This window comes from Triticum dicoccoides, chromosome 5B (genome assembly GCF_002162155.2).
Source record: "Triticum dicoccoides isolate Atlit2015 ecotype Zavitan chromosome 5B, WEW_v2.0, whole genome shotgun sequence".
NCBI classification, from domain to species: Eukaryota; Viridiplantae; Streptophyta; class Magnoliopsida; order Poales; family Poaceae; genus Triticum; species Triticum dicoccoides.
The window spans coordinates 277726610-277736808 of NC_041389.1; the positions used below are offsets into that span (position 1 = coordinate 277726610).

Genomic DNA, 10199 nt, shown 5'->3' on the forward strand with positions numbered 1-10199 from the left:
ACCATTGGTGTAGATCATGGCGCAGTAGACGCCAAAGGGGCCCCGCTCGGTGAATACCTTGACGCGCAAGCCGACAAAGGCAAAGGGACATGGTGTATCTCGGTGGATTCAGTCACGAGGATGTCGGTTTGGAGAATAAAGGAGAGGGAGAGACATGCTTCCAAGTGGGACCCGTGTGTAGTGGGAGTTAACTAAGGAAAGGTCAAGATGCAACCAGATTTAACTCCTCAAAATCTAAAGAGCCAAGGTTTTGGAGTTGTTTGTGAAATGAAAATTTTAGAGGAACGGCTAGAGATACTCTGCCCCCTTCCTTTTAACCATGGCGAGCTGTCACCGGTGCATGTTTTTTCTGCTTTAAAGCAAATGAGCCCTTATGTGCAACATTACAACAAGCAAGGTGTCATGTGAAACTAATGCTGCTGGCGCTTAACGAAAACAATTAAGAAATAAAATAAAACCATCGAGCAGAGTACCAGGCCGCACAGCCTTCGCCCTCTATAAAACCCCTGCCTACTTTCTTTCTTCCACCTTGACTCCCCACTCTTGCTCGGCCCACCACCATTGACACAGCACAGAGATCATGAAGAGATCCCCTCCTCCTCCTCCTCCTCCTCCTCAGCCATCTCCTTCTTCTTCGCCGGCATGCTCGCTGTCGCCGTCGCCGTCGTCTCCTTCCTCCTCCGACTCGTCCTCGATCGCCATTCCCCGCAAGCGGGCGCGGACGCAGAAGGCCGGGAGCGCCAAGGCCAAGGCGGCGCCCAAGCGGGCCAAGAAAGACGCGAGCAGGAGAAGCAAGGAGTCTGACGCCTCCGCCAATGGCGCCGCCGCTGCTGCGAAGAGGAGCTCCATCTACAGAGGGGTCACAAGGTATGAATCATGCGTGGATTGATTCCGATCTCTGCCCGCAAAATAACCGGTCAATTGCGCATTGCCACTGATTAATCAGTAGTCGCAGAATTGGTTGGTCCCCAACCTTGGCCTGCATGTCAAAAGTCTGCACCCTTTTTTCCTTCCTGATCTCTCGGAAAGCCTGTTAAGCATGATCCCGGTGGAGTTCTTGAATTCGGCAAGCGGATTTTCTTGCCGTGCTCCATTTGAATAATTCAGTCAACTGTTGTTAGTTGTTAGGAAGTAGGAGGGCTGGTTGATCTGCAATCTGCATTACTGCTGCCTGCTCATTTAATCCGGTCAATCAGTTTTTTCCTTACTTTTTATCTCCTTGAAAAGCAAGTGCTTAAATTGATCAGCTGCATCCATGTCAATATGTACTCAGGCACAGGTGGACAGGCAGATTCGAGGCACACCTCTGGGACAAGAACTGCTTCACTTCCATCCAGAACAAGAAGAAAGGGAGGCAAGGTAAAAAAACACATCACTTCTTCTGATTTTCAGATTTAAATCGCATTAATGTTTCAGATTTATAGAATTATTATTTTTAAGCATCGAGGGAAAAATAGAGATGCAATACGAGGATGGTACCTAATACTGATTAAAAAACTGCAAGGTCCTTGTGACCGAGGCTGCTCTGGATCCTGATACATCTGATATTAGCACAAAGCATATTTTTTCTCCGTAAAGCGAATCGAATTTATTAAGGCTGACATTCTGATTATACTTTTTTTTATCTCTTTGTTTTCTGTTATCTTTTGTGGGGGTCCTTGTCTGGTGATCTGCATGTGACTGCGATCTACTTCTGCTTTGATGCTGCGTTGGCTCAATAGTCTATCTGGGTAAGTCCCACAAGCATATTTGTAGACACACATCTAGCCTACCTGTTTTTGGCAGATTCATGTCACTTGTCATTTTTTCTTCAATCTCCATTAGAATAAAAAATAATTATAATCTGCTTGTTGACGATTTGGTTGTCAATTCTGCAGGGGCTTATGATACAGAGGAGGCAGCTGCCCGTGCGTACGACCTCGCAGCTCTCAAATATTGGGGCCCTGAAACCACACTGAATTTCACAGTACGTTGTTCTCCTCTCGGAAATAGAAAAAGGAAAGCATTGGTGTATGTGTACGTACATATACATCCAAGTTGCTGCGTCAGTTCTTGTTTGGTACAAGCAGGAGCCAGGGTGTGTCTTGGCAAACACCACCATTGACTCGAGAGTTAAGGAGGTGACAGCAGAGAGAGTAGTAACGCCTTGACAGCCCATGTCGCCTTGTAGTACTAGACTAGATGAGCAACACACATAAAAAGACGGCCTTTGAATGTGTTGGTTGTGTAACAACTGTTTGTCATTGTTCTCAACAAAATAAACATACTAGTAGTAATTACCATGATAAATTATATTTTTCATGGACGGACGCATGCAGGTGGATGAGTACGCGAAAGAGAGGTCGGAGATGGAGGCGGTGTCGCGGGAGGAGTACCTCGCCGCCCTCCGCCGCCGGAGCAGCGGCTTCTCCAGGGGGGTCTCCAAGTACAGGGGCGTCGCCAGGTACTACTGCTAATACTGCATTGATTAGCGAGCAGCTCCTGTTTTGGTTATAGCCAGAAAACTACTGTATAGTACTATTCCGAGACATGCAAAATTCATGATGAAAGAAAGAGACACGTGGCATTCAAGTGCCAAGTGTATGCTACGTGGGATCCAGGGATGGTGCTGACTCGGGAGGAGAGACCTTTCTGGCCGACTGACAAAATAGGGGTACGTAGGCAGCTAGGATCCATCTGCACCGTGGAGTCAGTGGGCATGCGTCAGCTGGCAGGCAGAAAGTGCAACGTCATACTACCCCAGCCAGCCATGTCATCTAGAGTGGCCACAGATGGCTCACCTACCTCTTTCAAGCGTCAGTTTCGTGTGTCGAAAAAAGTCCAACCTGGCCGACAGCAGACCGCCGGTTTGGAAATTCAACTGGAATTTTCACAGAAACGGTTCAACGATATGCATCGAACTTTTTCTTGCGACTAATTTTGACAAAACACAGGAACTAATTTTGCTGAAATTTCAGAGAGAAACTGTTGGATTTGTGTCTGAATATATGTAAATGTTTATCATTTTGGGTGCAGGCACCACCACAATGGGCGGTGGGAGGCACGAATTGGGCGGGTGCTGGGGAACAAGTACCTATACCTGGGAACCTTTGGTGAGCAGCACCTCCCCCTACTCCTTTGAGCAAGAAAACAGTTTTAATTAATCGGCATTGAAAGGCTACCATTGTTCGTTGTAGAATTGTCCTGCTTAACATTCCGCAAGAGCAGCTGCCCACCTAACTTTTACCAGAATTTTATGATCAAACCTAACACCCACATATATTCAATGGCATGCACTTGTTGTTTCCCTCCCTTCAATGCACCACACCCGGCCTTACCTTAATGCTGCTACCATAATCTTTACCGTTCCTATGTTAATTAGTAGTTATTCTCGCTTTATTTCTACTTTCTTTTTATTTTCTATGTATCTGCAAAAGAAAGAAAGAAAGAAAGAAAAGAAGGGGCAGTGGCAGGGTCAAGATTCAGGACTATGAGACAGACCAAGATACCATCCTGTGTGCAATCCCAAGAGGATTGCTCAACTTGCCCTAAGAATAACATTAAGCAGTAAGCACAGACAAAGCGTTGGATCAGATCATACGCAATACCCTGCCCTGCACTGCTAATTACCAGTAAATACTGCTTGCATGTGAGCAGCACGTGGTGGGAGTGGTAATGCCACCGGCTGGTGCATAGGGATCTTCAATCTCTCCCTGTCTTCTTTTCACTTGCCTCTCTGACTCAGCAGTGAGTGGTCGCCTCACGTGCATGGGGCATGCCCTCCTCTCTGTCAAAAACAGACCAGATCAAGATTCAGGATCCAAATCACCGCACAAATGATATGATTCACCACACTAACGTCAGGGATAAAAAAGAAAAAAAATCCCCAAAGGGCGAGAAGATCGCCACTGAAGGGCAGGTTGCCACAAGAGTTCTCTAGTTAATTACCGCAGTAGCAAAACACCACAATGAACTCTAGTGACCATCACATGTGAAAGTAGCAAGCATCCCATCCACATCCACTGTCGTCTTTCAGGCAACTAGGATGTGAAATTCAGCATCTTCTGCTCTAGATCATTTACTGACATCACTAAACAACTCTGGTGAGCCCAACTGTAGTCCTGGTCCTGTGCGAGAACAATGGAGCCAATTTGACACAAGTTGATAAATTCTGTGATTTAGCTCACATAGTGCATCTTCTTTCTTCCTGCAGATACCCAAGAGGAAGCAGCCAGGGCCTATGATCTTGCGGCCATCGAATACCGAGGCGCTAACGCCGTAACCAACTTCGACATTAGCCGCTACCTGGACCAGCCGCAGTTACTGGCACAAATGGAGCAGGGGCCACAGGTGGTGCCAGCATTGCAAGAGGAACTTCAACATGATCAACAAAGTGACAACGCAGTCCAAGAGCTCAACTCGGGTGAAGCGCAGAAGCCGGGTAGCGTCAACGAGCCGATTGCAGTGGATGACACAGACAGCGCCGGAGACATCGGTGCCCCCCTTGTGTTTGACAGCGGCGTCGAGGAGAACCTGTGGAGCCCTTGCATGGATTATGATTTGGACCCCATCTTTGGACGCGACATCAGCAACTCGATGAATCTGAGCGAGTTCTTCAACGACCCCACCTTCGAGAGCAACATCGGGTACCTGTTCGAAGGATGTCCCGACATCGATGACTGCAGCACCAGGCATGGCGCAGGCCTGGCGGCGCTCGGTTTTCTCAAGGAAGGTGACGATAATATGAAGGATGTTCCAGACATGGATGCAGAAATAACTCCTCAAGCAAACGACGTCTCCTGCCCTCCAAAAATGATCACCGTGTGTAATTGAGTATCTCTATGCCCTCATGTCCAAGGAAGGTTTCAGGTTTTCATGTTGGGTATACTTCTTAGCTAGCTTCTTGTAGGCTGTCTGTCTGTCTGATCAGGTCGGAGAAATTCATGTGTTCATCCCCATCCTTTGAGAAAAACCCAAAGGCATTCTACTTGGTATGGTATGAGTGCCAATGTTCCTTTTTCTTCTCCTTGAAAGTTACCAGAAGGCTAATATACTAACCTCAACGAGATGTGCTCACTTAACCTCGGTTTAACCAATCACATTGTGACAGCTTACAAGTTTCATTCATGTATTTACCCTTTATGTTTTGAGTTGGATTCATATATTTATACTTGTTCCTATAGAAGTCACATCGTGTGATCCCAATATATTACTCCCTCTGTAAAACATCTTATATTTGTTTGAGAACGTATTACAATATACTCCCTCCGTTCCTAAATATAAGTCCTTTTAGTGATTCCAATATGGACTACATACGGAGCAAAACAAGTGAATCTACACTCTAAACTATGCTATATACATCCGTATGTAGTTCATATTGGAATCTCTACAAAGACTTATACTCCCTCCATTCGGAATTACTTGTCGCGGAAATGGATGTATCTAGACGTATTTTAGTTCTAGATACATCGGTTTCCGAGACGAGTAATTCCGAACGGAGGGAGTATTTAGGAACGGAGGAAGTAGCTTGCTTGATTTGGAAATTCCCGCTACGAATGCATAATGTCTTAGGTCCCAAAAAAAAACTTGATGGAAGAATCTTAACTTTTCATTCAACACAAATGTGTCATCTGTGGTAAAAACAAAAACAAATGCCAAGTATTTAGAAGCAACGTTCTTGCAACAAGTTTTCGCCGTAGAAATAGTTCAATAAAAGTTCCTGTCATGGCTATTCTTTTTTCTTTTCTAATCAGAAAAAACAGAGGCAGAACCTCAGGATATATAGAGCGGGTTTCCTTGTAAACCGAATGTTTATTTGGCGCATTGTCATGTTATACAGTACCAACTAAATAGTGGAAATGACATACGTATCAAACTTAACAAAGGGCTACATAACATTTCCTTTTGTTCTTCTCGAGATGACATGAAATGTATAAGAGGGAGCCTGTAACCGATGGTTTCTCTACACGGCAAGGTGGGAGACAAGGAATGGATCATCAGTCATCAAGCCAACCGCAGGAGCCTGGCTGTGGATGCGGGAACAAGTGCTTCGGCGCGAAAGAATCGATGGGCTTCACCCTACCGCGGCCTGTTTCTGCCGGCTCAGGGGACTGAGATGGATTGCAGGACGCTAGGCGGTCGAGTAGCTCGTCTTCGTCGGGTATATCGTGCCCCTGAGATGCACCTCTATGCCTTTCTGCTGCACCAGGATTTCTCACATCTGGAAAGACAATATGGTCCCTCTTGGGAGTTCCTAGCTCTTCTTGAATCTCATGCTTCCTGAAAACATTTACAGAAATTCACAGAGGGTACCAGAAACCAAGACAAATGGAAAACAGGAGAAATTATGTGGCTGATCAAAGTAGGAGAATCAACAGACCTGCAGTAGATTAAAATTTGATCAGGTAGAATGCCATCCCATGCCCTTTGCGGAGTAGCCTCTTCCTCGTCCTCTATCAAGGAAATATCCCTGGAAAACAAGTAAAGGTGAGGACCAGAAATTCTTATTTTCTGCAATGGGACATAACATAAGAGACCGGGTTGAGGATGGCAATGCAAAGGCAAACCTTGGCAAGCACTTCCGGTGGTATACAGTTGGACAGCGCCTGCATACTGCGAATTGCATTTCCTTGTCATGCTTGTTCTCTGCTTCCTTACACCGCTTACATTTATGCACGGGACAACTGAATTCCAGTCCACCAGCAACACATTGCTCAAAACATGTTGCCTTGGCTTTGTTATCAGGGTAGAGTATTTTAGCAACACATCCCGGGTGGTAAAAGTGCCCACACTTTTGCTCCTTACATTGGAATACCTGAAAAGCCATCAAGAAGTTGGTAAGAAAATTAAGTATTTTAAGATGAGAACACACAAGCATTATACTCCCTCCATTTTTATTTACTTTGCATATTAGCTTTGACCTAAGTAAAACTTTATAAAGTTTGACCAAATTTATAGAAAACAATATAAACTTTCACAGTAAAAAATACATATGATGCGAAAATATATCCAATGATGATTCTAATGGTATTGATTTGGTATTGTGGATGTTCATATTTTTTCGTATAAATTTGGTCAAAGTTTACAAAGTTTGACTTGAGACAATGCTAACACGCAGAGTAAATAAAAATGGAGGGAGTAATTATTACTCGTATAGATGTGCAGCACACAAAGTCAAACGCCTTCTAAGATTTAATTTCACTGCTAAGCTCTGACACGGTCCTGACATACGCGCATATCCCAATACAAGCTGGCGGATGAGATAAGAAGTTATAAGACCGAGCTCAGATTTGACACAGATGGTTTGGATGCGAGGGGATATGTAATATATGTTTGATTTGGCATGATCGTCAAAATTTCTTATACATGCAGTATATAGTTTTTTTATTAATTCACAGCAACACATTGGTGTTGCACTACTTTCTAACATCTTAGAAAATAGTATAATGAAAAAGGCATCTTGAGATGCTTCCTATTTCTTATAACTTTTGAGCAATATACTTAATTTCATTTCTTCATCTCTTCTGACATAAACAAAGAAAGGAAGTATCAATGAAAGTTAATGAAATGTATCTGTTCTGCATACCTCAGGACCTGCTGTTAAGTTTGAAGACCCCAATAATCCACAAGCAAAACATTGATGCTGCTTATGCTTGCAGTTCTCGCAGAAATATAACCCCTTTTCCTGAATTACCATTCAAAATATGAAGCAAAATGTCAGCTCCTATACATAAATAGAAGTGCAAAATGAAAAACGGCTAAAATATATCGTATACCCCTAGTGCTTTATGCTTTTGCCACTTTGCTTCATTTAGCCCAAGGCTTGTGCACATAGATCTTTCACCATGTTCTTTGGTTGGGTGGAAGGATCTCAGACATCCACCATCACAGCTAAAAAAACATAATGTAAGAAGGAAAATTGAGATAAAGCAAGGAATATGGTTCGTTCAAAGCAACAGGAAATTCAACAAACTTGCATCTATAACACTGGAAACCATAACTCAGTGTTGTGTTACAAACACATTTGATGACAATATTGAAGAAGATCCATATATTTCATTTCAAACATGATGCCTATCACAATATTGGTGGGGCTGAATCACAGAACAACTTCTGGACATAGTGAACGTGCTATCTATTTGGAAACAACTATCATGTGAATGTCAGCTATCTGAGTAGAAAAGTGCAGCATTCCTAGTTTCATTATGGTTGAAGAAACATGGAATCTGTTGCTTCAAGAACACTAATTAACTACAACATTACACAACCAATACCTGCGTTATGTGTCAAGAAACTAAATTGCTCTATAGAGTAGGTCAAAGTTTCAGTGGAGAACAATTCTCGAGGAAAGAAAGTGAATTCGCGATCACAACTGGACATTCATTAAAGATGAAGCCGCTGAAACTTGATTGTAGATAAACCTACCAGATTAATTCACCACCATCGTCGCAAAATGCACAAACTTCCCTCTGCACAAAAATTAGATATGTTAGCTTCGCAAAATTGGGCTTAAGTAGACCAGCAGAAACCGAACACAACATCTGGGAACTAGTAGTTAAGAAAAGGAAAATATGGTAATATGCTAGGCATATGGGTGGAAAAATTCAACTGAATCAAGAAAATGGTTAATGTACTTGCCTCCAGAGAAGTCCATGGTTAAGAGCTTAAGGCTACTTGTGTCAAAAATCTGGGAACATGAGTACATCACTGCTAACTTCGTTTATAGCTTTTTAATGGCATTTTTTGAAAGTTGTTTTCTGTAGTCACATTTTTTATTATGCTAAGTTGGCAGTGCCATATTTCAAATTAACCAAGTTCAAAAAGAGCCAAACTTGTTTAAGTTTGACAAACACTGTACAAAAATGTGGTAAGATCTAAAACACCAAATTCACATAGTACAAAAAAACATTTTCATAAATAAATAATCTCATGAGACTAATTTGGTGTTATAGGTGTTAATATATTTTTCTATAAACTTGGTCAAACATAAACAAGTTTGCCTTAGGACAAACCCAGAACTTGAATTATTTTGGAACAGAGGTATATGCGGTACCTGCTGAGGCTCAACTGGTGCCTCGCCATTGGCCCTCTTTGGGTTGCTGCTCTGGCCTTCCTTTGGCTCGCGACTGGCACTCTTGTGCCTGCTGTCCTCAACACTCTTTGCCTCGCGGAGTTTGCTCACTCGCACCTTTATCACGGCCATAATCTCCCCCAAGGATCGGGCAAGGCAGATCTGCTGCCAAGACGCAAACTTGTTTAGTTTTTCTTAGGGTTCCAAACATAAAAAGAAAAGTAAAAAAACCGTCAATCTCCCTCCCACCCTCAGCGGAGAAGTGCGGCGACCGAGCCGACAGACCGGACGCGGGCAGAAGTAAGAATCGCTCACCTCGAATCCTCTGGACCTACTCCTCTAGCGGATGCTGCAAAATCTCAGTCGCCGAAACCGCCATAAGGACGATCCCTGGAATTTATGGAGCCTGGGACGCGTGATGGCGAAATCAGACTCGGATCGGTAACAATTACGGAGCCTGACGCGCGTGATTGCAAAAATCAGATTCGGCATAAACGTTATGATGCATAAATCATCTACCGCGTTGGACCCACCAACTAAAATCGCCGACCAGAAAAACAGTCCAACCAACAACTAGACGACCAACATCTCCAAAGACAGCACCGAGGATGTCGCGAGAATACAAGACATCGCCTTCATGAAGAAGAACGACACTAAGACACCGTCGTCTTCCGATCCGGAATACCAAACCTAGAGTTACCCCTGATGCTCGAAGAGGGGCACAGATAACGACCATGGCAGCGCCTCCAAGAAGGAAACAACACCCATGGATGTCTCCGCTGCCAGCACAAGATGCAGGGATTTCGCTCTGGCCAAATCCCGAGCAATCCCAAGCCGTCAGAGAACGAGTCGAAGAAGAGGAAGTCAAGCCTAGGACGGAACTGCGACTACAGTAAGGGGAGCCATGCCCGATGCCAAAGGAGGCACCGGTCGTTGCCGGACGTGTGAGCTTTAGAGGAGGGCAAGGCTGTGTGGCTGGGCGGAATGAGAAGCAACAGGGATGTGACGGTGGCCGGAGGCCCAAATGAGCCAGGATCTAGAAGGAAGTGCAGATCCAGGCTACCGGGACCGGAGCAGCAGGGGCGCCACCGGGCCAAAGGAGCTGGAAGGGGACGCGACTCCTGGAGCGTGCCGGAGCCAAAGATGTGCC

General features: G+C 44.4%; 2 protein-coding genes across 5 annotated transcripts; one reads left to right on the top strand and one right to left on the bottom strand.

The window, feature by feature from the left end:
- Window positions 1–542: 542 nt before the first annotated feature.
- Window positions 543–4999, top strand: LOC119308403 (AP2-like ethylene-responsive transcription factor At1g79700). Its single transcript, XM_037584532.1, has 7 exons — window positions 543–867; window positions 1274–1359; window positions 1722–1730; window positions 1878–1966; window positions 2319–2443; window positions 3016–3092; window positions 4193–4999. The coding sequence occupies exons 1-7, from the start codon at window positions 581–583 to the stop codon at window positions 4810–4812; spliced, it is 1293 nt and encodes a 430-aa protein (XP_037440429.1). The 5' UTR covers window positions 543–580; the 3' UTR covers window positions 4813–4999.
- Window positions 5000–5683: 684 nt separating this feature from the next.
- Window positions 5684–9571, bottom strand: LOC119308404 (protein ENHANCED DOWNY MILDEW 2-like). 4 transcript variants are annotated; one of them, XM_037584536.1, is made up of 8 exons: window positions 9299–9571; window positions 9032–9214; window positions 8404–8447; window positions 7755–7869; window positions 7565–7663; window positions 6546–6793; window positions 6359–6448; window positions 5684–6258 (listed from the first exon to the last, which is right to left on the bottom strand). In XM_037584536.1, exons 2-8 carry the CDS (start codon window positions 9179–9181, stop codon window positions 5976–5978), a joined length of 1029 nt encoding a protein of 342 aa, XP_037440433.1. In that variant the 5' UTR covers window positions 9182–9214; window positions 9299–9571; the 3' UTR covers window positions 5684–5975. The 4 variants fall into 4 exon arrangements, with proteins under 4 accessions (XP_037440433.1, XP_037440432.1, XP_037440431.1 ...); XM_037584535.1 differs by having other exon boundaries at window positions 9032–9211; window positions 9299–9570; XM_037584534.1 differs by having other exon boundaries at window positions 9032–9211; window positions 9365–9569.
- Between the last annotated feature and the right edge of the window lie 628 nt (window positions 9572–10199).